General features: G+C 40.7%; 1 protein-coding gene and 2 long non-coding RNA genes across 4 annotated transcripts in view; all 3 read right to left on the bottom strand.

Annotated features, from left to right (window-relative positions):
* The window catches only part of LOC119503350, a 34,844-nt gene that overhangs the window by 6,834 nt on the left and 734 nt on the right, over positions 1-27,276 (bottom strand). Inside the window, exons 1-4 of one of the 2 annotated variants that reach the window (XR_005210297.1) lie at positions 1,347-1,485; positions 858-984; positions 669-775; positions 211-310 (exon numbers count right to left, since the gene is read on the bottom strand). This is a non-coding gene — a long non-coding RNA (uncharacterized LOC119503350). Of the gene's footprint in view, positions 1-210; positions 311-668; positions 776-857; positions 985-1,346; positions 1,486-27,276 lie in introns of those variants that run through there. The other variant, XR_005210299.1, reaches the window with a different exon arrangement.
* Positions 6,618-15,063, bottom strand: LOC119503346 (CUB and zona pellucida-like domain-containing protein 1). The gene is made up of 13 exons (XM_037795075.1): positions 14,874-15,063; positions 14,583-14,720; positions 12,678-12,816; positions 12,319-12,589; positions 11,488-11,629; positions 11,244-11,387; positions 11,089-11,157; positions 10,230-10,288; positions 9,374-9,564; positions 8,865-9,265; positions 8,359-8,458; positions 7,344-7,533; positions 6,618-7,251 (listed from the first exon to the last, which is right to left on the bottom strand). Exons 4-13 carry the CDS (start codon positions 12,446-12,448, stop codon positions 7,115-7,117), a joined length of 1,563 nt encoding a protein of 520 aa, XP_037651003.1. The 5' UTR covers positions 12,449-12,589; positions 12,678-12,816; positions 14,583-14,720; positions 14,874-15,063; the 3' UTR covers positions 6,618-7,114.
* Positions 24,239-25,169, bottom strand: LOC119503356. Its single transcript, XR_005210300.1, has 3 exons — positions 24,794-25,169; positions 24,522-24,666; positions 24,239-24,382 (listed from the first exon to the last, which is right to left on the bottom strand). It is a non-coding gene; the product is annotated as an uncharacterized LOC119503356 (long non-coding RNA).

Below are 27,276 nucleotides of genomic sequence, written 5' to 3'. Positions count from 1 at the left end.
ACTTCAGTTAAAAGGAGAAGAAAAGTAAAAGATGGTCTGATTTGTGATGGAACAACGTGGGACAGATGAGTCAATGGACTCATATATCATGCTTGTTTTTATTATTATTATGTGATTTAATGAGAGATAAACAATCTGTAGGAGAGCTAATGCTGGAGTTTAACTGCTCCTGAACATCAGTGATTGTCTGAATGCTAAAAGGGGACTCACCAGAGTGAAGAGTTGCTTTAGTGGGCTTGATGATGATGATGATGATGTCTCTTTTCCTGCAACATCTGTCTCAGCAGCAGCTCCTCCTTCTGGTTCATGTCTGGTAAATATCCACAAATCCAAAAGTTGTATTCACAGCAACAATATCCATCACAGAGAAGAGCAGCAATTTACAGCAGAGCCTGGCTGATGCTGGATCTTTGAGTTAAACAAGTTTTAAATAAAAATGTGTTATATTAAGTGTTTTTATTAAATCATTTTGACAAAGATATGGACCGAGCAGGACTTTTTACAGTGGACAGTGCTCTCTGGTGGACAAACACTGACACTGTTTCTAAAATCACCTCAAACATGTGTTCCTGTTCTTGAAGTGTCTTATAGATATTTAGTACACCGGTGCGGATATATCCGTGATAAACTAATAACATGTCATGTTGGCAGTCAGACACCATATATACCTGCTTCAGAGTTGGTGCTGTAGGCTTCGTCCCAGCAGGTGAGTCCGGCTTACACCTGTGTCCTCTCTCCAGCTGCAACAGCAAATACATGCAAATGTTTTCCTGACCTACAGTAGGATCATAAACACATGCAACACATATTAAACAGTTTATTAGGTCCACCTAAATGCAGTCCTGCAGAAATCTTACCTTGCACGGCAGTTCCACTCCAACTCCTGCTGACTTCCTGTCACTAATGATAATCACAGGATCACAGATCACAACAAACCATCTGCAGAAATCCTCTCTTCGTGAAGGTTATAATGTTCAGTTTGTTCTTAAAATATTTTAGAGAGACCGCATTAGTTTTAGCTTGGTGTATCTAATAAACTGGCATATAAAACTAGAGTATATTTGTAATCCAAACATGTGGCCTCGACTCTGAATAAATGTTTCCTGATCTTTCTCTGACTGCAAATTTATACAGTATATAATATACATGCAGCTTTATAGTATTCTTTTTTAGCAGTTATAATTGAAGAAATCACTTAGCTTAACAGTTTTACTAACAGGAAATGATACAACACATACACTTTCTGACATCAATCAAACTGCAGTTTACAACTACAATGTAAATTAAACTTCACAAAGAGACATCAAAATGTTTCCCCCTAAATAAAACGTTAATAGTTATCCTACTTTTTGTTTATGAGGAGTTCCTGGAGCTGTTTCACCACCATCCACAAATAGCTTAATGTTTTCCAGCTGTTAGTGGATCCACCATTTGCTTTGTGCAATGCATTGTGGGATATAGTGTCCATTGGCAACTGACAGGTTTGAGTATACTGAATTTAGTCACTTTTCAGTGTGTGAACACACTCAAACCCTAATTAGAATTAGTGTGTGTATCAAAGAATAAACATCTACAGATTAGGAACTTTGAATGAAAAGGTTTGTATGTTAAAACTGAGACACTTTAAAATGCTTGTGTGTGCATGTTTTGTTTTTTAATTAACCTGTACTGTGTGTAAAGTTTTAATTAGATAGAAAGTACATACTAGTTTTGCTGGATGTTGTCTCGCGTCTTTGATAAACAACATCCCAGATAAAACACTGTCAGTTTAATGTCTACATTTCTGTCTTCACTTCTGTGTTGTCTTATATCACTCTGATGAATGTGAGCAGAATTAGATGAAGACCAACTGGTGAATTATTTAATGTGGAATGGAGAAAAGTTTCTTGATCTTATATTAATATTAACAACAGTTGTTCCCGGTGATGTACAGATTAAAAAATGTTAAAGAGTGAGTTCACCTAAATATAAAAAAAACTAACAAACAAAGTTGTTTTTTCTCATTTATCTTTATTTTTTAGATATGTTTAGTTTTATTAGTCCAGGTTGTTAAATTAAATGGAGGTGAATGTATATATTCTGTGTTATATTCACCTATTCTAAAATGATGTATTTGAATATTTCTGCATACTGGGGTCCCTAAACAGTCTTGAATTACATAAATTGGGTATCACTGTAAAGTTGAGACTCTTGTGAATTCAATGGGCCCAACTGTATTCATGTGTGATGATGTTAGTCCCCATAGGAGACATTTAATTGTAGTGAGACCATTTTTGTATTTTTTTAAACTTGATCTCCCTGTATAAAATGACGTGTGGTGACCTCTAGGATAATCACAGCCTCATGAAACCTTACAGCCACAAACTAGAGAACTAGAGCATTCAGAGGATGGATGGCTTTCCTAGCTAGATTGACAATAAGGGGGTTTCTGAGCAGTTTACACAACAGAAGAACTCGCAATCCAATCGCCAAAAAAAAAATGCAATTCTTGCAGAAATCTCCAAATGTCAAAGGTTTTTGATCCCAAATCACAGCATGGCTTTTAATATGGTGTTCCTCAAGGTCTTGGTGTCTTAATGTCTTGAGGGATTATTTATTTATCATTTTTATCAATTCTGGAGTGGTAAAAAATGGTTAAATTTAGCACCAAATCTGTGTAACAAATTGTATCAACCCAAAAATAGCAACGTATGAGACATAATAGAGCATGGGGATGACCATCATATACTTCTATCATAGTGTTCTAAACCTTTATACACTTTTACGATTCATTTTAAATAATTCATTCATTCATGTTTATTTCTTATTAATCATGGAAGTTTTTATTGGTTTACCGGAAATCAGACGAGACAGGTAGTGATGTGACGTGCTGTGCCGAGGCTTTGGAGCATGTGTTGAGTAATCCAGGAAGTTTTCTGTGAAGCGCATATCGAGGCTCGTATCGTATAGAACGATGACGTCATTGAAGATGCCAGAAGCCGAAGTACAGCCAAGAACTTATTATTCCTGAATAAAAACAAATAATGTCTCCCATCTATCATTTTCCTATAGTTACACAAGCACATTCACTATCCTCTGCCCAGTTAAACCACTGCCATATATCTGGAATATATCTGCGTGTTTTACACTATTTGACCAATAAGTGGTTTCGTGTGTACATGAAGCCCAGATGAAGCCTCATGAAATGAACCCTTTTGCAAACCAATTTGTGGAGAGCTTCAGTGTCTTACCACCTGGCTCAAGGCTGGCAACAAAAAGGGAGGCCACAATCTGTGTGAAAAACTCCTTTAAAGAAAATGTTACATCGACCAATTTCCCAGTCCTGATCCCGGACGAGCCCCCAAATATTACCACCTGGCTCAAGGCTGGCAACAAAAAGGGAGGCCAAACACATATCTCAATCAGAAAGTAATTTATTTAACTCAAATTAACCGACATAATCAACTAAATGGTCGGGTGTGTAAGTAGGAGAGAGATCAGTCATGTTAGTAATGTTTGCATGAGTGAAAATATGGTGTAATACGTGTTGGCTGGTGTGACAAACCAAACAAAGAAAGAACGGTGAGGTAGATGAAGCAGGCCCAGCTGAGAGAGAGTGAGACTGTCAGAAGGCAGTCCTTTTATGGCTTCTCGGCAGCCCAGCCCAGATGGGCAGGTACAACAGACGACCTTCCCAGCTACACCAACCAGCTTCTCCCTGGATCTGAAAAGGCTGCAGCAAGGCACTCAGTCAGTAGAGTGAGAGAGAGGTCATCACAAGTGCTTCATGAAGCTTAATTTCACCATCACTAGAGACAGGTAGGTCACAGGCAGGCAGGGTTGGCAACAGGAAATCAGTCCAGAACAAATTGCTGGCTAGTCATGCATGGGTGATGATGAACAATCTGGCAAAGAGTGTCTGTGAGGCTGGGGTATATATACTGGCAGTGAGCAATGAGGACCAGGTGAACAGAGTTCCCTTGATGATGGTGGGCGTGGCTGAAGCTGAAGAGCGGGAAAACCAGGGTGACTGGACATGCAGAAATGAGCAGGTGACTGGTAATGCAGTAATCCCCTATATCGGTATTGGGAAATTGGGAAACTTTATTTTACTGCCTGCATTTATTAAGCTTATAATCACTATGGCAGAAAGCATTATGTGTTGTTGATTTATATTTCCATGCACTCAAAGCTGCCTTTTTCTTCAAGATTGCTGCTTGTGAATGGAGGTTTAATGATGACTTAAAGGTCACCTATTATGCAAAATGCACTTTTCCATGTCTTTTAAACATCAATATCTGTCCCCAGTGTGTCTACAGGTCACCATAGTATCATAAAAGACCATCCTCTCTCTTTTTCTCCTGCTCCATTTGTCTGGAAATGGGTGTGGAAAAACGCTGCGCAGCTTTTCCTTACAATGGTGACGTCGTTAGCGAATTGCAAGCCATATAAGGGTTTCCTGTTAGAACCAGAGCAGAACCAGCAGCTAGATGACCCAGCCCACAGAGCGTCACTCTCCTCCGCATCCTAACTATGAGCAAAGTAGCTCCTACTGTTAGTCTGCAAGAACCAGCAGAACAGGCTTCATGTAGTCCCATCATCTAAATATAACATGTTCTTTCACGGAGGCTTTATGTAATTACACTGTTTAAACAGGTGATATTTATATATTATATATATTTGATGTCATGCATGTAGAAGAGTACAGGTAGTAAATAGTGACTGTAAGCAACACAACACATTTCTGTTTCACAGTCAAACTTTATTTGAGTAGACAGATGATAATATTAATTATACACAGCATCCCACCTGCAGTTATGTTGACATGGTACAGGAGAAAGTCTATTCCAGCTCCGGTTAGCTCCGGTAAGCTCCGGTGAGTGTAACGTTAACCGGCCTGTAGTCATGGTAACACAGAGACAGCTCCTACAGTAAATAATATACCATTACTCTGATTACTTTACTACGTTTATCAGCTGTCTTTTACCAGAAATAATGAACTGACTACTGTTTCACATCTTCTATTTTCCACCCTGATGTTCTCTGTGTTTACACACCGTCTCATAGCGGTAGCTACATGTTAACTGTATTGACATCTGCTCACTGCTGATGTTTTCTTCTCCACTGGGATGATTCTGTCAGTCATTTCTCACAGATGGACCTGTAAACACAAACGTAAAACAGAGTGTATGTTTACGGTTTACAGAGTTTATGCAGAATGTAAACACTGAGCTAACTAACAGAGCTATTAATAGCATTATTTAGTCTGGACCGCAGATGTTGTTCATTTGTCGCCGATTTCTGATCAGATTCCTCCGGTAACGTGCGCTGGGTGAAGTTTCTGGTTTATAAACTTTTTAAAGTAGTTTATAAACTCTTCCTGCTGCTTCTCTCTCTCCCTGCAGTCAGAGCTACAGTCAGAGCTACAGTCAGAGCTACAGTCAGACCTACAGTCAGAGCTACAGTCAGACCTACAGTCAGACCTACAGTCAGAGCTACAGTCAGACCTACAGTCAGAGCTACAGTCAGACCTACAGTCAGAGCTACAGTCAGAGCTACAGTCAGACCTACAGTCAGAGCTACAGTCAGACCTACAGTCAGAGTTACAGTCAGACCTACAGTCAGAGCTACAGTCAGAGCTACAGTCAGAGCTACAGTCAGACCTACAGTCAGACCTACAGTCAGAGCTACAGTCAGACCTACAGTCAGAGCTACAGTCAGAGCTACAGTCAGACCTACAGTCAGACCTACAGTCAGACCTACAGTCAGAGCTACAGTCAGACCTACAGTCAGACCTACAGTCAGAGCTACAGTCAGACCTACAGTCAGAGCTACAGTCAGACCTACAGTCAGAGCTACAGTCAGAGCTACAGTCAGACCTACAGTCAGAGCTACAGTCAGACCTACAGTCAGAGTTACAGTCAGACCTACAGTCAGAGCTACAGTCAGAGCTACAGTCAGAGCTACAGTCAGACCTACAGTCAGAGTTACAGTCAGACCTACAGTCAGAGCTACAGTCAGAGCTACAGTCAGACCTACAGTCAGACCTACAGTCAGAGCTACAGTCAGACCTACAGGGAGAGCTCCGGGGGAGGGGGCGAAAGTGACGCTGTGTTGAGGGCGTTTGATTGACAGGAAACGCTGACCAATCAGAGCAGAGTGGGAGGAGACAGGCTGTAAATCAGGGTCTCTCAGACAGAGGCTAAATGCAGGCTGAGTGAGAGAGACACTATGAGAAGAATAAAGTTTTTTTTTTAACATTACAGCATGTAAACATGTTCTAGTACAACATTAAAATAGCTTGGAGCTTGAGATTTAATGTACCTCTTCTGATAGATTGTAAGAAGTATATTTTTGGTATCATTGGCCAAAAATTCCATAATAATCTTTCAGCATATTAGAAATGTGATAATTTTGTTGATTACTTTACAGTTTACAACCTCCCAGTACTTATGGTCACTGTAGTTGTGATCATTTGATTGGTTGCTGTAAAAGTTATGAAACATGATGAGGTTCAGCAACAGGAAAATACTAAAAATAAAGGCTTTTTTACTGACTATAGAGCATTTGTATTGGATAAGCAATGGGAAAAGTGTATTTGTGTGTAAGAGAAAGACAATTAAAGTGGACAAAAGCAATATGGAAGAGAATATATGTTTTTATTGATCCATTAAGCAAGTGAATCATAAGCTACTTTGGTCTATTCGTAAAGGGCTTTTGGCATATAAAGGAATGATTATGATTGGGTAGGACTACACATATCAATCAAGATACTTATTTTAAATCATACTGTATTATATAATAGCATGGGATTCCACGGTAAACAACAGTTAACACCACATTTAAACAATCACCCAGCATCTGCAGTACTTGTTGATCATCCTTTCAGTGTTGATTAATATAAAACTGCCTTTCTACTTTCCTCTTTGCACAGACACAGATTTTTCCTCGCTGAAGTATTTCCTCTTATATAGCAGTAGACATTTCTGAAGGTCACAATATGAAATCAATTCATTTAAATGGGCACATAATTAGATATATGAACACTCAATATCTGAAAGCAAAATTAATCAAAAAAGCTTTATGTAGTAAAATGAAATTAATACAGAATTTGTATTCTGAACACACCGCTGTCTTAACTTTCATCTGTGGTCAAAGGTTGGTATTTGACCTTTGACACTTTGGTTTTGTAAATGGCCACTGCACTGATCATGCCAACGGCTGCAAGAAGACATCCAGCGATGAATACCAGGTTCAGATTCAGGTTGATCACTGGAGAGAAGAGAAGCACAATTTCAATTTGATCCAACTGAGACTCAAACAAGGCAGGTGTGCTGTTTAGAAAACACTCCCTGTTTTCATACCTGGGCTTCCGATTATCTCTGCTGATCTCCTTAAACGCAGGGGACCCTGGGAAAGAAAGTGCCTTGAACTCTGAGTGACAGCCTCTCTCTTTCGGCGGCCACTCCATGGTGAGCTGCTCATGCATCCCTTCGAGCACCTGGTGCCATGGCTCCCTGCTTCACACATCAGGACTGAACAGCTGATGTACACCTGAATGCGACAGAACACGCTGTCATTATATCAGCACACATACCGTCGTCTCTTCTACTGGACCAATAGCAGAGCGGTGGTCAGATCCCACATACAAGATCAACCCTCTGCTCCACGTTACTTCTACATGAGAAGTTAGTTCTAACTGTGTGCAGGGATTACACCTTTTTTTCAAATGATTACATATTCCTATAAACAGTAGGTTGTTATTTTTAATTTTTAACAGGAGGGACGGTTTGTTTCTTCCTCACCCCCCACCATGGATCCAAGAAGAAACTGACAGAAGGTTGGGAGAAAAAGTTGCAATTACAAATCAGTCTGCTTCTTCAGCACTGTGGACAGCGCCATGGATCTAACAACACACAGCACAGTTAGACTACTGATATTTCAGAGCCGTGGTCGGGACCATAGATTCTAACTTGCACAATCCTCAGTCAGATCAATGAGTCAGGCAGAATAGACTAACATCTTCAACAACAACCCCTCTGCCCCTGGACTCTTTCTCTGCTACTAGGGGATGGAGAGAGGGATAATGGTTAACAAGGGAGATGGCATTCCCCTTCATCCCCCCTCAAATCGGCCTCTGCCTATGCATCTGTCCACCCCACCAACTATGCATTAGATAACACTTAGTAAAGCTAGTCAGATAAAAACAAAACGAAATTATGAATCAGACATATTCAATGAAACATTTAGATATATCTAGATCTTGAGATAACTTCTGTTGTGATTTGACGTTATACAAAAATAAATTGAATTGAATTGAATATCACAGAGACATTAACAGTCCCTTGCTTCAGTCTAACCACATAGTCCATTCTTTACCTGGTCGTGCAAGCCGATGAACTTGAAGGCCTCTATGCTGAACCGGAACTGTGTGTGATTGGCGGAGGAATATACTTTAACAGTCGAGTCCACATTACACCTAGTCAGAGCAAAACAAAACAAAAAGATAAGAAATATTGCCTCTGTAACTCTATGTCTTACAATGGATGCTATTATAGGGGCAGATTGTACTGTAGGTATTTATATGATAAGGAAAAGAAGTATAGGTTACACCAAAGATGAAGTAAGTAAAGCATTGACTTCACTACATTCTAACATGGTGATATTGCATAGGTGAGCCTCTAAGGTATGAGGAGATAATCATCTACACAGTGAAACACAAGATAAAGAGACATTTCATTTCCATCTATCCACCCACTCTCTACAAATGGGTCATCTCTCATTCGTAACTTAGTTACACACTTCTCATATAAAAAACAATAACAAATCTTTACAAATACTTTGTTATGTCCTCTGTTGCCAACAGGTGGTGTACTCATGCTTACCCATTATCAATGATGGAGTAGGTTGGCCGGTAGTTTGGGTTGTCGTATGGTGCAGCTGTGCAGGACTCCACAAACAGCTCAGTGTTGTCTACAGAGGAGGTGGCCTCTATCTGCATGTAAATCCTGTTCCCTACGTAATACTCTAGAGGGTATGAATTTGGATCCCTCATGATTTGGAAATTACTGTCAGGATAGAACTCAAACTGGTAGGTGAACCTGCCGAAGCCTTTCTCCCACACACAGATATTGTCCCTGTGTGCTGTAAAGCTTCGTGTCACGTTTCCACGTTTGGGGTACTGGCACTTGAACTTCACACTCAGCAGGTGCCTCCTGGTGATCAGGTCTGTTATGTTGTCGACCGTGGTGATTTCATTCTTGAAAATTAGGTTATCATAATCTTCCTGCGGAGTAAAAGGTTATGTATTTAGTCCTCTTACTGCTAATGAAAAGCAACACCAAAAACTGAGAGAAGAGCACAGCAGGTGATGAAACAAATAACCCTGTGTTACCTCAATCTGAGTGCCACAAGCGTTGAGGGGGACGACAGCGATGATGTGAGTGCTGTTGGAGTGTGTCTGGAGGCTGCAGGCGATGTTGGAGGGGTCACTGAGCTGTAAATGATCCTCATGGAGTCCACGGAATGAAGATTTCTCAACCACTATTGTCATTGATGACTCATTGCAGATCACATGGGAGTTAACTAGAGCAAGAGATATATGTTAACACACATTATACCAATGGTGTCGCACTATTCCGCCCACTTTAGTGCCCCCATGTTCAAGCAAACCGCAGCAAAAGTGCCCTCTTGGATACCCCTGTGGTATATAAAACATGATAAAATGCCCTCTAGGGTGCCCTTCCTGTAGAGAAAACATGATGATGAAGTGCCCTCTACAGTGCTCTTAAAATTGAGAAAACAGGCTGCTCTACATGCTAGAACATTTTCTGCATGCTGGTGCCCTTTGACACCTGACTGACATTCGGTGTTTGCTTTTGGCCCGTGGCCCACCATTAAGTTTCAGTTTTGGCTCTCCAAGGGAAATGGTTTGGGCACCTCTGATGTAAACAATGCAGGATTTAAAATACTTGTTGGCTTTGCAAATGTTTTATGAGGAAGGAAATGCACTTTGCATACAATGATGATTCTGAATTTTGTTTGGTAGCAAGGTTTACCCAAACACAGCACTTTATAGAAGTAAATGTCTTGCAGCTTTGACATTTTTTATCTAAAGTACACCAGCCATGCAGTCACTATTTGGCACTTTAACATAGCATTTAGCATGTAATTTATTCAGTGAAAAGGTACACCATCACAGCTGTAGGTACACTACAAAATGTTAACATTAAAGTAGTCCTTAGACTCACCGTGGTTATTCTGGACTTCCACCAGAACACACCTCATCTCGGACTGATAGATGCCAGACCTGAAAAGCATCAATGAACACTGATTTAACTCTAATTTCTGTTTCTCCTTCAGTTTGGCTGATTTGTCATGTTAAAATCATTACTGATGTTTTTGTCTCCTAACTACAATTAAACTGACAAAAGTGTGAATGTTAAGTTACTTTAAACAATTTTTCACTTAATTTATGGTAGAATGTTATGACTATGTTTGACTTGTTGATGTTCCTGTCGCTTGTGTTCATAAGTGAAACCTATTTTCCTAATGAATAATGAGTAATTCCATCCATCCATCCATCCATCCATCCATCTGCAACCGCTTATCCCGTTAGGGGTCGCGGGGGGGCTGGAGCCGATCCCAGCCGACATTGGGCGAAGGCAGGGTACACCCTGGACAGGTCGCCAGTCCATCGCAGGGCTGACACATAGAGACAGACAACCATTCACGCTCACATTCACACCTACGGGCAATTTTTTTAGAGTCCACAATTAACCTAACCTGCATGTCTTTGGACTGTGGGAGGAAACCGGAGTACCCGGAGAAAACCCACGCTAACACGGGGAGAACATGCAAACTCCACACAGAAGGGTCCCAAGCCGGATTCGAACCTGCAACCCTCTAGCTGTGAGGCGCCAGTGCTAACCACTGCACCACCGTGCAGCCGTAATTCCTCATTATATAATTGTGAATTATTTAAAGTCGTGAGTTCCTTATTTGTTCATAGCTTTCTTTACTTTCATCTCTCGGGCTCAGCTACAACATGAGCAGTGTACTCTACCTTGTCGCTCAGAGAAACACATAACACAGAGAAATGTTACATACTGTGAAGATGGGGTGTGGTGGTGATTACCGTAATGGTATGCGTTGGTGTGAACGGTGGTTCCAGCAGACCTGCAAAATATGTTAAAAAATGAAATCATGGTTTCCCACATACACACACACATACTAATTCTATCATAAAGGAACCCAAGGCTCACCCGCTCACTGCTTCAACAGCAAAGCAGATCGCGTAATGATCTCCCTGGTCATCTGCGATAGGCGTCCACCTAATGACAAACTCGCCATGTGTGGTCCTGTGCTTGCTGATATTCAGTGGCCCACTGAAGATGATATCCTGTATTCTGTGTGAAAACAAAACAAAGAAACCAGATGTTTCCTCCTTATTGCTGATGTTATCTTACTCTCCACAAGGCTCCACTGATCACATTGGTTCTCACTTACGTTGCGTATGCAGCTTGTGCTTTGACTCTGATCTCAAATTCTTTGCCGACCTCTGCTACGAGACGTTCTCCATTTTCAGGTGTTGGGTGCACAAACTTTGGCAAGTAATGTCCCTCCTGGCATGAGGGAGCAGGTGGGTCCACTAGAGTTAAAAAAAAGATAATTTAAATTCCAAAGTGTAATGAGTAATTAATACCTGAGAAAACTGCCACTTTGCTGCTGTTTGTGGATCAAAACTTCAAAGCTGTCAAAACAAGTATTTTTCATCAGGCTGTAGCCGACACTGAGGTCATGTTCTCTGTATTTTATCCTGAAATTAAGGGGAGTTGACTACTCTTAGGCCATTGGCCAGTAAAAATCAGGTATCTTCAAATGTAATGATTAAAATATTTCAGATGAACTAAAGTGTTCCTTCACAGGTTGAGGAAATATTCCTACTTCTTAAGCTAAATAATCCCTTTAAAGCAAATAGTATTATATGAAAAGTATATAGCCACAAAGCTGAAAATAGGACAGTTCATTAAAAGATGATGTTTTATACAGACACCTTCATGGTGGGAAACATCATTTACAGACAATGGTTAACTGAATAAATAAAATGTTTTAAATCTGAAGTTAGTTTCTGGTCAAATTTTTCTGGCGGACTTGGACTTCTGACCTTAATATTAAAAAAATGATGGCTACTGCCATGTGTAACGTTGCACATTAAGGTGTGAGAGCTGCAACATACATGAAAGTTATCCCAATGAAGCCTTTCTTGTTTTTGTGGATTGACTCATTGGAAATGTGGATAATGAGAATAATAATGAGGACAAGTAAAACCTGACTCACCAAGAAAGGAGAATTGCAAAGGTAGTTTACTGAGAGGAGGAGTGGTGGCAATGTACGCTACAGTGGTTGTAGTTGTGGTTGTAGTTGTAGTTGGTGCTACATGTCCAATGGCTCGCCTCTTTCTCCTCATAGTCAGTGGAGCCTTGGAGGATGAGGATCCATCAGTGTAGGTCAGAGTGATGTGCCTCTGTGGGAAGTCCTCCACCACCAACTCAAATCCAAAAACTCTGGGGTCGGCATTGGAGAAGCGGTAGTGTAATGTGCAAGAGCCCTAACAATGTGAACATGCATTAGTTAAGTGAGGCAAACCATCAGTCAGGTATTGTACATTGCATTAGGAAATAGATTTTTCAACTAACCTGATCTAAGACAAAGCCTGAAGGTTGGTTACAAGAGCCACACTCATTATTGGCGCTATTTCCATATCTGCATCGAACTTTGTCGCCATCAGGATCAAAAGAAATCAGTTTGTATGTCCGTGGGCAGTTCTGGGGAACTCTTGAATAGACACATTAACTTGAGTTAGAAACAGTCTTCTGCCAAAGATCCTTTACACAAAAACAGAGCTACAGACACGCACACCTGTAATTCACAATTCTCTTTTACTAAGTCCTTCTGAATCCTCCTTCACATCTTTCCTTGACCTCGAGACGTTTTCCATCGAGGTCAAGGAAAAGTGGTTAGGAAAAGACATTAGGATGTAATTTTTTGGCTGTATCCCAAAGCTCTTAATTGCATCCCCGTTTCCCTCACTTGCGTCTCATCTTTGCGTCTTAGTCCCTCCCACCAGGGAAGCATGGAGAGACGCAAGGAAACCATGCGAAGACAGAGGAAACGAGGAAATACGATTTAAGAGATATGAGACGTCGTTTCATCTAAAGCGCCACGTGAAGCGACGTCCGTTTCTGATGACAGCAGCAGCTGATCACATCTGGATCAGCTGTCAGTCGGCTTTAACAGCTGTTTATGTCTGAACTGATCTAATACTAATAAAGACAAGTGCAAGCTGCAGTCTGTATTTCTACTGTGGACTGAGTCCTGCTTAGAGGACCAGGAACCATCTCTACTGGAACAATATCTTTATATTATTTATTCATTATTAGCGTCTGTAGTTATTGATATACTGATTGTGAGTTCATTATTTAATAACCCAGAATTTGACTATGGTGTCTTTTGAACACTGGACATTATTTATTAGGCTGAATGTTTCAGGGAAAATATAAATGATGTAACTCATATCAAACCCGACGTTCAGGAATTATCAGCCTCATGTGACTGAATGGAAATGAGGATAAATTATGTAAAAGGTGTTTGTTGCTGACAGACAGACTCTCCTTCTCTCTCTGACTTTAATAGTATCATTAATAAAAGTTAACGGGGGAAATAACAGATCATGAAAAGAAAACTCTTTCTAATAAATGCAGAAAGTGATTTTAAGTCTGTTTGTCAGGTGTTATAAACGCTTTTCAGGGTTAGGGTTAGGGTTAGGCTTCACTGACGGTGTGTGAAGGAGAGCTACTGCAGGTCCTTCTGCTGCTGTTCAGAGCTACAGTTAACACAGATTATAACTAGATGGTGAATCAGAAAACAACTAAACTATAAAATGTTTAATCTGTAATCATCTATTCACATGGTAGATCACCAAAAGAAGGTATAAAAGAACACAACAGCGACCTCTAGTGACCGTAGTAATAATGACAGGAGCACCAGCGGAAGTCAGGCGCTGTAGTATGGACAGTGTGAAACTCCACATTGGGTGGAGGTCAGGGATGATGGATAGGACACAACACACATGATTTACACCCAGGAGTCTGGAGATAGCATCCCATGTGTAACTATGTGTAGTTGTGTTTGTAGTTATTTTAACCCAAAACACAATGTTTTTCACTAAACTTAACCAAGTTTTTTTTTTTTTGTCTAAACCTAAAGAAGTTGTAGTTTTGTTGTCTAAACCTAAAGAAGCATTTTTGTTTGTGTTCAAAATGTGACGTTTCATTCAGTTTTACGTGTTAGAACGTGCTGCTTTTAAGTTTCACTTTCACAACGTAGTAGGCGTAGTAAGCCCCTAATGACCCACATTTATGGTGCTTATTCCGACTGATAACGCCTATTTAATGGCCTGATAACAGTTGAATCGAGTGGCCACAGCGTACTTTCTTTGTACTACCACTGGGGGGCAGCAAAGTAGAACATTTTTCACAGATTCTTTAACAAAATGATTTGAGGTTAGCCGAGCTGTTTCATGCTAACTGTTGGGGACTTACCGTAGGAACGGTAGAATGGCAATGTCTGGTGATCGGTTTGGTTCTCCAGTGTCAGATCGTGATCCCAAATCCACTGAAGTCAGTCTTGCCCAACTACTAACCAGGTTACGTGTTGAGATCCAACAACAGCTAGCTTCCCTGGAATGTGTGGAAACAACACTCTTGACTGCATCTAACAGCTACGTTTTATGATAAGCAGAACCATGACAAATACAATTACATACATGTTAAGAACAGCAGCAACAACATTAATATCATTTGAAGTGAAAAGAAAAGAAAAGAAAAGCTCACCTAAATTGGAAAGGTCTGTCACTCGGGATACTTCTTGTAATGACTCTTTCCGTTTCACACCATTCGCTTCTAGATTGTGGTGCATTGGGGCTCCTGTCAAGTAGGCCTTGCTGAGTTCTGGTGATCGTGCCACAGTCGCCGATGTAACAACTCCCGTGGGGGCCGAATTGACACCCACCAAAGGTGACCCTGTTGCGAAACTTCATCTGTGGAAAAAGATCATAGCGTTAAAGATGGTTGTTCTACTGAAGCTACGGACATTTAATGTATTGATTCGTGTACATAGACACGAATTTCAAATTTCTTTCGTGACGGTTAGCACGAAATCAATGTGTATGTAATCCACGTAATTGTGAACCAGGAAGTATAAAGAGCGGCAAACCCCACACAAGGAGGAGGTTGGCGTGGATGGGTGGGTCAAAAAACACAGGACTTCCGCCCAGGAGACTTTGTGTCCGGTGTGAAACTTCTAGTGTTATTTTAACCCAAACTACGATCTTTTCCTAAACCTAACTAAGTAGTTTTGTTGCCTGAGCCTAACCAAGTCGATTTCTTCCTGCTCCTAACAGAGCAATTATATTTTGAAAAGACTGGAGCAGAAATTGACACGTGCGTCACGGGATGCTGGACAAAGTAAGATACAGCATGAAAAAGATGTTGTTGAAAGTCATTCTGAGCATCACAAAGAAAGGGAAATTTGTGTCCATGTACACGAATCAAATTGATTTAATTTCGTGACTATTTGAGTTGTTTGTAAACACACCAGTTATATCACTCTATAATGCTACCCATTTAAGAAGGGTGTTTATCCGTTAAGATCATTTGATCAACATCAACCAATGTAACTAAAGGCCATAACTTAGTCAAGATTAGTTTTTTTTTTTTAATTATGAATCCAATAATATTGCAATATGTCTGTATAATGGTGTCTTGTAAGCCTGTTTGGGCTGGGCAAATCATTTACGCGTGACACAATAATAACAAAATCAAATCAAATTAAATCAATGATCCAGAAAGGAATTATCAATAACGCCCTGGCTAAGTAATAATAATAAAAATAATAATAATACCTTTTATGTAGATCTTTTCTCAAAGATGATTTGCAAGATAATAAGATAAAAAGATATATTTAATAAATACCAACTGAAATGAATGTAAAACGTTCTATATTTTATCAGAATAATAAAACTCAATTAAAAAAAACAACAGCAATAATGATAATAATAATAAAGGGATTAAATAAGTGTTTCCCAGAATATGAAAAAAAACCCAACATCTTCACACATCATCTATAATGCATATCATTAAAAGTTGCATCTCTCACCCGAAATGTTCCATCAGGGTTTTTTCCTTTGGAGGCCCAGATCGTGGTTCCCCCAATGTAATGTGATGCCGATGCCAGTGAGACCAGGAGCAGCTGAAGCAGGAGCAGCAGTGTGGAAGCCATGATGCCCCAAACTCACTTCTGTCTGGAGATTCTCTGCTGCTCACATCAACCTGCAAGATCTTTATATGCATTTATAGGCTGGCCATAGGTGCTGGTGACAGTCCTGTCAAGTTTAATGGCATGCACGCTATCTTTTAGAATTGGCTGCAAAACTGGATTCACAACATTTTATACTGTAAACGCCTAGTTTAAAATACCTATAATAGCATAGGGCGATAATTAAACATGCGTCATGGGAACATACTGTTCTCATTGATGTTAGAGACGTCAAACCTCAGATGTTTTGACAAACAATATTAACAACGACATCGATCAAATGGTATTAAGACTAATAAACCTCCCTCTTCCTATAACAACCAGACTTCTCATCACAGTCCAATGATATATTACATACATTTCATCATACATGTTAAGGTAGGGTTGGTAAAGACTTTAGAAACATTTGTTATATTTGGTGAAATTCTCATTACATCCCGACAACAATCAATAAACTAAAAAAAGACTGTGGCTGTCTCAGGAATGTAATAAACCATTACAGTGAAATGATTGGGTGCCCCAAAAGTGGTATACTTTATGTTTATTTTACAAAGTAAACTTAAGTAAAGTTCAAGTATATTACCTAAGAGTACTTTATGTAATAAATATACTAATATCAATGTACTACTAGTATACTTATACGTGTACTACTTCAATACTTCTTGAGACTAAATTGGCCCACTTTTTAGTTTATAAAAATATACTTTTAAGTGTACTTTAAGTGTAAGAATAGTAAACTTTGATTACATTTATGTCTAAGTTGTTTTTTGTACTACAACTATACTTTGAGGTGAACTATACTACAAGTGAACTTCTAGGTATACTGTTAGTTTACTAGGTATATACTTGTAGCCCACTTTGTTGTGTAATGAAAGTACACTTTAAAGTATACTTTCAGCAAACTACTAGTTTAATAGTTTTAACTGCGAGTATACTTGTAAGTTTTCTTTAACTTATAGTATTTAGCCAATGATTTATGTATTACATAAAGAGACTTTTGCTATTTGACTTTATATTTTGTGATGAGATTAAAAAAAAATTTAAATGAGTTTTTCTCGCATTATATACTCTCACACACTTAAACAGGCTACACTTTAATAGGTATACTAATAGCACACTTGAATAGACTTCTTATTGGTAAGAGTATCTACCTTTAACCCTGTTGGTTCCACATGCAGTGTCAATGATTTTGCTTGAATGATCACCTTTCAACGGACAGCCACACGACTGTGTTGCTGTAATAACTGAAGTTTGCTCCCCCAGGGCAGATCTGCAGGACAGGCCACTCACCAATGCAGACCTAGAACTGTTTGTGGACGGCTCAGCCTCAAGAGACCCAGCAACTGGTAAAGATCAAGCAGGTTTTGTGGTCACTACATTACATGCGGTCACTGCTGCGGTCACTACATTACATGACACAATATTGGCTCTACCACTCCCCGCCAACTACCCTGCCCAAGCCGCAGAGCTTGTTGCATTGACTGAAGCATGTAAATATGCTAAAGACAGTGGAAAGAGAGAATGGGACAGTGAAAAATAAACTTGTTAAATGTTGTGAAGAGACAGGTTTGACATGGACAAAGGCATTGCCAATTGTCCTGATGCACATGAGAGCAAGGGTAAGAAGCAGAAGTGGTCTCAGCCCGGTAAGAGCCAGAGACCGGAGGCTGCACGACCTGGAGCCAGGCGACTGAAAGACCTGAGGAGGAAGAACTTGAGAGCACGCAGGTGGAATGGGCCCTACCAAGTGCTCCTCACCACGGAAACGGCAGTAACACTGGCAGAGAGAGCAACCTAGTTCTATCAACCAACGCACATCAACATCAGTAAGTGAGCCAATGCTTTCCCCGGTTCTGTGTTGTTGGGGAGAGAGAGGCGGGTGAGTGCACCCAAGTTTCTCAAGCTGCAAGTAAACAACACACTATCTGGGGTGAGCTGAGGTCACACTGCTGACGAGATGACGCCAACAGACGTAACTTGGCACCCATTCGAACGATTAGAGTGTAGATTGCAATGCGTGCAATGGCTTTGTTGTTGAGTTCTGTGAAGTTGGGTGTGGGGAGACCAATTATCCTGGCAGAGAGTAGGTTATGCGTGTGAGTTTTGACCGGTTAGTGACGGATAACATGTTAAAAAAGCAGGTGGAACAGTAGAGTAGGATGGCCTGGATAATGCTCTGGTACAACAGTAGGAGGAGATGGGGGGCGACATGAAGTCTTTTCAGTTTGGGGATGACTGATAGTCTTTGATGGCTCCTTTTTTGGATGTCATTGATGTGTTGGTCAAACCTGAGTTTATTGTCCAGAGTCACTCCGAGGTATTTGAAGGTGTCAACTACTTCAACTGTTTGGGCATATTGATGATAATGGGTGCTGAGGTGAGGTGGGATCGATTTGTATTTCCTTTGTTTTGCCGACGTTGAGGTGAAGATGGTTGTCCTCACACCACTGAGTGAAGAGAGCAACTGTGTTGTGATAGTCCAGGGCAGAGTTGTTGTCTGTGAGTAGGCCAAGAATGGCCGTGTCGTCTGAGTATTTGAGGTAGGTGGTGTTGGGTGACGGACTGGTGCAATCGTTGGTGTAAAGCGTATACAGGAATGGGCTCAATATAATATAATATAATATAATATAATATAATATAATATAATATGATATAGAATAGAGACTTTATGTCATTGTCATGGAAAAACAAAGAGAAACAGTTTAGCAACAACACACAACACACATCCCTGTAGTGCTCCGGTGTTGGTGGTGAGTGCAGGTATTGTGGTCGTGCCCACCCGCACAGCTTGCAGTCTGTCACTGAGGAAGTTTTGTATGAGATGGATCAGACGGGGGTGAGTGTTGAGATGGTGTAGTTTCCGGCTCATCAGATGCCTTTGGATGGTATTGAAAGCAGAGCTGAAGTCCACAAAGAGTATCCTGGCGAAGTTGCCAAGGGAATCCAGGTGCTGGAGGAGGAGATGTAGCAGGCAGGCCACAGCGTCCTCCGTGCCACTCTTAGCCTTATAGGCGAATATGAGGGGATCCAGTTGTGGGGCGACAACTGGCAGGATAGTGTTTAGCAGCAGCTTCCCCAGGCACTTCATTATTATGGATGTTAGGGCAATGGGGCAGTAGTGATTGAGTTCTGTGGGCCGGGTTTTTTTGGGGTACGGGATTATGTTTGCAGTTTTCCAGAGGGTGGGTACTTTGGCAGTATGGTAGGATTCACAGAAGAGTGAGTGGAGATTTGGTATGAGTTCCTGGGCGCAGGTCTTCAGCACCCTTGCTGGGATGCCATCAGGCCCAGGGCCTTGCCTGTCTTACACTGGCTAAGCTGGCGCTGTACATCCACCTCTGTAAAGGGGGCCGGTTCATCAGGGACTGGTGAGGGGGGGGCTCTCAAACATTCTTCACATTCAGCTGTGAAGTCCTGACTGTCAAAACGGGTGTAGAATGTGTTCATTTGTTTTGCAAAGGATGCAGAGTCAGTTATTGCAGATAGTTTGGGTTTTGGTTCACACCCAGTGAGGGTTCTAACCCTCTGGGACGCCTGCTTGGTGTTCATGTTGCCAAATTCAGATTCTAATCAGTCCTTGAATTTCAGTTTAGCCTTAAACACCTAATTTTTTATTTTCCTATTTGCCATTTTGAGGCTGGCCCAGTCTTTGAGCCTAAAGGCATCATGTTTTTCCCTTAGGCACTGTCTTACTTGGGGAGTGATCCAAGGTTTGGAGTTGGGATATTTCGTTATCGTTTTAACTGGATTGGTGGTTTTCATTCAAAAGTTGATGTAGTCCGTAATGACAAACTCTGTTGTTCAGGTCTACGTCGAAAACATCCCAGTCAGTACATGCCAGGGAGCCTTGGAGTTGTGTAATGGTGTCCTCCGACCACTGTGGGGCACTGTAACATTATGGCTCATGGCATTTCAGTTCCAGTTTGTATAGCTGAAGTAAACAGACGATGATGTGGTCTGCAAGTCCGAGCGGTGGATATGAACGGGCACGGAATGCATTGGTAATGTTACCGTAACACAAATCCAAGATGTTTGCCCTTCTGGTAGGAATGTCCACATACTGTTCAAATGATGGAAACATGCAGTCCAGCATTCACATGTTGAAATCCCCCAAGATAAACACCGGAGCTCCTGGGTACTTAGCTAACATAGCATTAGCATCCTCGGCTACCAGCTCCGATGTTTGCGCTGGGGGCAATGTGAACACAGCTGACCGCAACAGAAGGGAATTCCCGGGGGAGATAGTAGGGACGCAGGGAAAGGGTCGGCAACTCCAGGTCGGGCGTACACACCTGACGGTGCACCTTGATGTTGTTACACCACCTGTTTTTGACGTAAAGGCAGACCCCGCCACCACTCTTCTTCTGTGATTGTCCCGTTCTGTCAGATCTGAAGATTGTGAAGTTGTCCAGGCTGACCTCGGCATCGCAGACCGACTCGTCGAGCCAGGTCTCGGACGGGGCGATGATACAGATGTCCCTGAAGGCCCTTTCCAGTCGGCAACGGGCGTGTAACAAGTCCATTTTATTCCGGAGTGAACGGACATTCGACAGGATGATGGAGGGGAGAGGGGGTTTAAATGGACGCTTCCTTATTCTGCTGCGAATACCTAGTCTTCCTATGTTCCTTGGTCGAAGCTCCAGCGGTAGAACCACAGGAGGCATGATGTTACACAGCAGCAAGGTCCGGTGTAGCAGGAGTTCATCGCGGCTGTAGGTGAGTAACCTGTTGTCGGTCTCAGGCTGTAGTGCGAAGCTACCGCAGATCAGCCATAAGATCGCAAGTGAGATGACGATCGCTTTGTAAGATCTGATCATGGTCGGTCAGCCCAGTGTGACTTACATAAAACACAGTACACAAGAACACTTAGACAGGACGCTAGAACATTTAGGCAGACGCTGTCAAACAGAGTAAAGTCTGTGCTGTCGCAGCAGAGCGTGCGCCATCTTGCAGCCAATAATCACAATGTTAGCATTATTAGTATGTTGCATTGTTCCTTGTGCAAAAGCTATGATTGCCTCTTTGATCAAGTCTACTGTTGGACAATATGTACATAAGCCACAGCTGGAGAAAGGCATTCCTGACCTTTTTCCACCTCCAGGGTGGACGCCACCATTTTATGCTTAATTGAAATCACATGGTATCTTCACATTTTGATTTTGTGTATTAGAATGGTAATGGTAGTAATCAGATATGTTAATTATTAAAGTGAGCATAGAATGCTCAAAGGAAGGTAATGTGATGGACATTTTCACATCTCCAGTAGAGACTTCGAGACCCCCGAGGAGTTCGTATAAAAGCCTGACTTTTCTTGTGCTCTGGGCTCACTTGTCTCAGCTCACTCAGTTGACAGTGCTCGCGAGTCCATCTGCAGATGCTTTGAATTAAATATACTTGAAAGACAAGTTGTGACCTTGGCTTTTGTCTTGTTTTACAGAAGCTGCCACCACAGCATGACATAGAACTCATTTCACCTGTCTTTCTCTGTTGTTCTTGAAACACTGCCAACTTTTGGGATTAGGAGGAGCTGTTTTTAGATGCCCTTTTGCTAATTAGAGTCTTGGACTCAACTACAGCGATGTAACAATCAAAACTTCACAACACAGAAAACAAAATGTACCACTGAAGAGTGACCTGTTTTTGCTGTGTAGGCTCATTCACTGTGTGAGAATGTGTAGAGGTAATATTTTCTTTTTACCCCAAAATCAGAATGACATCACATCCAACATTACAGTGTTATATTGGACAATGTGAGGTTAAAACATTTTGCAGTGCAGAGGTTCAGGTGACGCTCTAATCCCATGAATACAAGAATACAGTGTCAGTGGTCCACCATACCATTCACCATTCCTTAATGAACGCCTAAAAGATTTTGTTAATCTTGTGGTTTTTATGAAATGTGTTGATTATTTTTCTCTTTTTGGTGTCTCGAGTTTTTTCTTCTGACATCCTTCCATTTTTCTTTTCTTTTCTTTTTTGATCATATGAAGAGAACACAACACACTTTTGGAGCAGGCATTTGCAAAGTGGAACACAGTTTTATTGTTTGAGTCACATATTCTCGAAAGTGGGCCTTTCTTTTTAACCAATGTATCTGAACAATGAAGAAAAACTGTATTGGCATATAGCAATAACCTCCTTTTTATCTTGAGCGCCTGAAAAAACAAGCTGCCTCCAGAAAAGCTTAAATTTCATCAAATTCTCTCCCCGGATTGGCAAATCCCAGCTACCTTGTCTACTTCTTCTATCTGTAAGGTGTTCTCCATTGTGTGCTACCGGCGTTAATTGAGAAACATCAGATTCTGATGTTCTGATCAGACAGATTCCATGTTAAAGTGCAGCAGAGAGAAGGAAAAGAAGTGTTAAGAAGGAAAATCCAGGTTCAGGCCAAAAGACAGATGGGTGGGTGTTACGTTTCTAAACTTATTATGCAACTAAAAAATAAAAGTAAATTTTGGGCCTTGTCCACTCTTACACAGGTATTTTTGTAAACGTAGCTGTTTCTATGTGTTTTGGCATTTTAGGTCACTGAAAACGGAGCTTTTATAAAACTCCGGCCACGGAGAAGATTTTCAGAAACTTTATTTTCAATATTGTATAGACGGGGAAAACTGGAGAAAGTTTCTGGCTCGTAACATCCGAGTGTGCACTGTTGTGAGGCGTCACTAATGAGGCAAAGAGGCCAACTGACCTTGACAATGCTTCGATTGTGTTTTTAGGTTTTCATCTGGACAGAGATCTTTTTAAGTGCTTGTGTGGACGTGATTTTCTTTTTTTGAGAATGAAATACCTGTGTATGTACGGACTAGGCCTCACACTATTCTAGCTAACAAGCTGTGGTAGGACGACGTGCAACACAGGGTTGGGAGAATGTTATGTTAACTGGGGGGCGTACAAGGATGTGCAAAATACGTCTTATTTATTGAATTTTCTTATTTATTGGACTTTTGTAGTCTCTGTTGTTCTGTTTTAATTAAATTTATTTTTATAGAGCATTAAATCATAACAGAAGTTATCCAAGACACTTTTCATACAGAGCAGGTCTAGACCGTACTCTACATTTAATTGCGTCTACATTATTGTGCTGTATCACAAATTGCCCCTTTGGGGTCATTAAAGTTTTCTAAAGTCTGAAATCGAATTACATAACGTGCTGAGCCTGCTCCAGCATGTGATTCTGGGTTGGTTATCACCTCAGGCTGTAGAAGAAGGAGGAGCAGAGTGAATGTTTCTCGTAACATGGCATGACTTACAGCCTGAGGTGATGACCAACCCAGCAGGAAGTGATAAAACATTAAAGGTCAGAGGCTGAAAATAAACAAAAGCTGGCACAATTTGAATCTGAGAACCTAGCCAGACAACAGGCAATGCAAGTCAAACGTAGAAAGCTTGAGCACCTAGAAGTGAAGTTGAACGCTGCAACAGCCCGAGTAAAGGTCTACGATCAAGTTGAAGAAACCTTGAAGCTAGTAACTTGCTGCAAGATGTTGAACCAGCAGGAGAAAGCCAAGTTCTAAACCTCATGATTCCCACATTCATTCCTCGACCTCTACCAGTTACAAGTCAAGCTCCACCAACTTTAACATCCATGTCTCAAGTGCAGAACAATTCTGATTTGGTCAGCATGCTAGCAGAAGCTATAAGCACCAATCGTCTTCCAACACCAGAGCCGACATTGTTCACTTGAGATCCTTTGAAATTCAAAGACCGTTGACTATCATTTGAAACATTAATAGTCAGGAAAAACATTCCAAAGAATGAAAAACTGTATTACCTAAGAAAGTACTTAGGTGGTGATTTGTGTAGAAATTTTCAAGTACAGTTTTCTCATTTAACCTGTAGCCCATATAGTCCAACCAGATAATTTATTTAAAACTCAAGTGTCTCTTGCTTCTGAAACAAAGCAAATGATGGAAAATCATCATTCAATTAATTTTCTGTTGGTGTCCATTTTATGACATATTCTTCTGTGGAGATTTGCTGATTTGAAATGCCCTTTGGTCCAGTGACAACCAGGCCAACAATCCTAAAAGAGAATCAATGTTTTCATGACTATGAAATGGGAAACGTTTTTCATACACAGCTTAATAAGCCAGTTATTATTATTGCAAAATAAGATGCAAAACCCTGTTAGAAGTGTAGATTTTAAGTTAACATTTCCTTACGTGGTGTATTGTGCTCTGGATCTGACTTTGATTTTGAGGGTGCGGTTGACAAAGGCAGGCAGATTCACTCCATTATTCGGAGTTGGTGACAAGAAAGTGGGAAAGTAATCTCCATAAAGGCATGAAGGAGCATCGTATGAGTCCACTGAAAATCAGAGGAGGAGACAGATTTTGATCAAATGGAAATATTCAAATCAGTGTTTATACGTATATATATATATATATATATATATATATATATACACAGTATATAGTATATAATATTACCATACCATGAACAGCAAACTGCAGAGGAAGCTTGCTTAAAGGAGCAATTGTGCTTCGGTAAGGTGATGTGGTTGTAGTGGTTGGTGCATATTGTATATTGAGTTTTCTCAATATATTAATATATATAATTTTCTCATCATGGCTTCAGTTCACAAACACAAAAACAAATTTTTCTACCAAGATAACTGACCTTCTATTTTTTACAATGTTACAAACATTTTATATTGGAAGCTCATACCATATTTATTTGCTAAATTGCCTAAATGTTAAAGAATTTATAATGTGATATAACATTGAAACATGAATTCTCTTATACTAAATTGTCTTTCCTTATTATTGTGTTGGGAGGTTTTACATATGGACGGACGGAGAGAGAGAGAGAGAGATTTGGCTGACTCAAATATTATAATTTATATAGAAATTCATAGGAGGTTTAATTTAAATTGAGCTGGATTTTGCTCAAGAAATCTTACCTAATACCAAAGGGTAGGTTGCCGTTGAGTTTTATTTTTTTCACCACCTGGTATTGGCACCAAGTGGCACGATAGGAATTCATGGAAACAATTGTGTTGGTCGTCTGGGTCGGGGAGCCGCAGAGACCATAGAAACACAAGTAGGGATTCATATTGCAGCGGGATGTAGTTTGCTTGTTGCGAAGTTCCACCTGTAAAGAATTATGCAAAGATTATCCCTGCACAATTTCTTGAACTTTCAAGCCAGCAAAAATGTGGAATAGTGGGTGTGGGTCTCATTCTACAACCAAACTTTAAATTCATCTAGTAGTGATCAGAATATCATCATTCGTTATATTAGATTCAAGAGAAAAGCTACTTTCTTCTTATGGCACAGTCAAGCCGACTTTTATTGATGAAAGAGAACATTACACATCATTCTTAGTACTTTTTCTCCGACAATAGAAATAATTACAATAATATCAGTCAGGATGTGGCAGAATACCCTCTAATGACATTTGTTCGGCACCCAAAGTTTAACTTACCATATAAGTCCCGTCTGAATTCCATCTTTTAGGGGTGAAGGTCAGTGATCCGTCGCAGGACCTGTAATAGTGTGAATACCCTGCAGATGCAGCTGAGACCATAAGCAGCAGATGCAGCAGAATCACTGTGGGAGAAGCCCTCTTCCTGAGTGTACCATCTCCAACAGGATCTGCATCTTAAATACTCTACCACAAGGAAATGAAAACAATATTTTTTTATGATCTACATAATTTACTGAAAGTATAAAGCATTGTGATGGAAATTTTCATATCTCCAGTAGAGACTTTGAGCCCCCCGAGGAGTATGTTTAAAAGCCCGACTTTTCTTGTGCTCTAGGCTCACTTGTCTCAGCTAACTCAGTTGACAGTGCTCGCGAGTCCATCTGCAGATGCTTTGAATTAAATATACTTGAAAGACAAGTTGTGACCTTAGCTTTTATCTTGTTTAACATAAACTGCCACCCCAAATTTGGCATTGTCGGCAGGATCACCCATGTGAGGGGGACCTCTGGAACTCAGTGCTGAAGGTAAAGGCCGTGCATGGCTGGAATACGGGACTCTAACCTCAACCTCCCCGTCAAAGAGGGTGTAGAAGTGGGGGTCTGACGCCTGAGGAACAGGATTCACTCACTGCTGTGATCCAAAGAACCAGGTGGCTAAAAACAACTCTCTCTTTCTGGTAAGTAGGAATTCATTAAAAATATACACTGTATATAATGATAATAATAAAAAAAAGAAAAGAAAAAAGAGATTCTCATCACCAATGAGGGTGTTTGTGACAGACATGTCAACAGGGCAGGTTTTGGAAACCGCTTTCGAATTTAGGGCTAGCATAGACGGTACCAGTGCAAGGTCAAAGTGTTTTAATTGCATGACCTTGATTAATCACTTTAAACAAGGAGTTCTAGGAACTCAGAGAGAAAAGATTCATACACTGTATTTTCGTATAGTGTACAACTGATAAGTTACTAGGGTGTGTGGATACCAACTGTAACACAGAGTTGGACTGATCACCACTAGTAGAAAAAAAAAAAAAAAAGGGAAGAGTATCTAGAAGTATAACCTTACTTATATGCTTACCTTACTCATAATCTCCCATTAGTAGATGTTTCTCACTGGGTTTAAAGTACGCGGAACACGTTTATTCCATTTCAGCATCAGTAAATCTGCGATCTACCTCGTGGTCTATTGAGGAAAGCAGTGAACGCGCATCTATCTGAATTAAATATACCTGGCTCAACCTAGTCGCCCCTCCTCAGCCTGGCTTGGCCTTCGTGAAACGCATTAAGCCAGGATGAATTTACAAGACTAGGTCAAGCCTCGCTTTCTCTCTTATCTTGGATTTTCCTCAAACATGTGTTCCTGTTCTGAAGTGTCTTATAGAGTACACCGGTGCAGATATATCCGTGATAAGCTAATAACATGTCATGTTAGCAGTCAGACACCATATATACCTGCTTCAGAGTTGGTGCTGTAGGCTTCGTCCCAGCA

This window comes from Sebastes umbrosus, chromosome 2, assembly GCF_015220745.1.
Source record: "Sebastes umbrosus isolate fSebUmb1 chromosome 2, fSebUmb1.pri, whole genome shotgun sequence".
Lineage (NCBI taxonomy): Eukaryota > Metazoa > Chordata > Actinopteri > Perciformes > Sebastidae > Sebastes > Sebastes umbrosus.
This window is presented reverse-complemented; position numbering and strand designations above follow the sequence as displayed.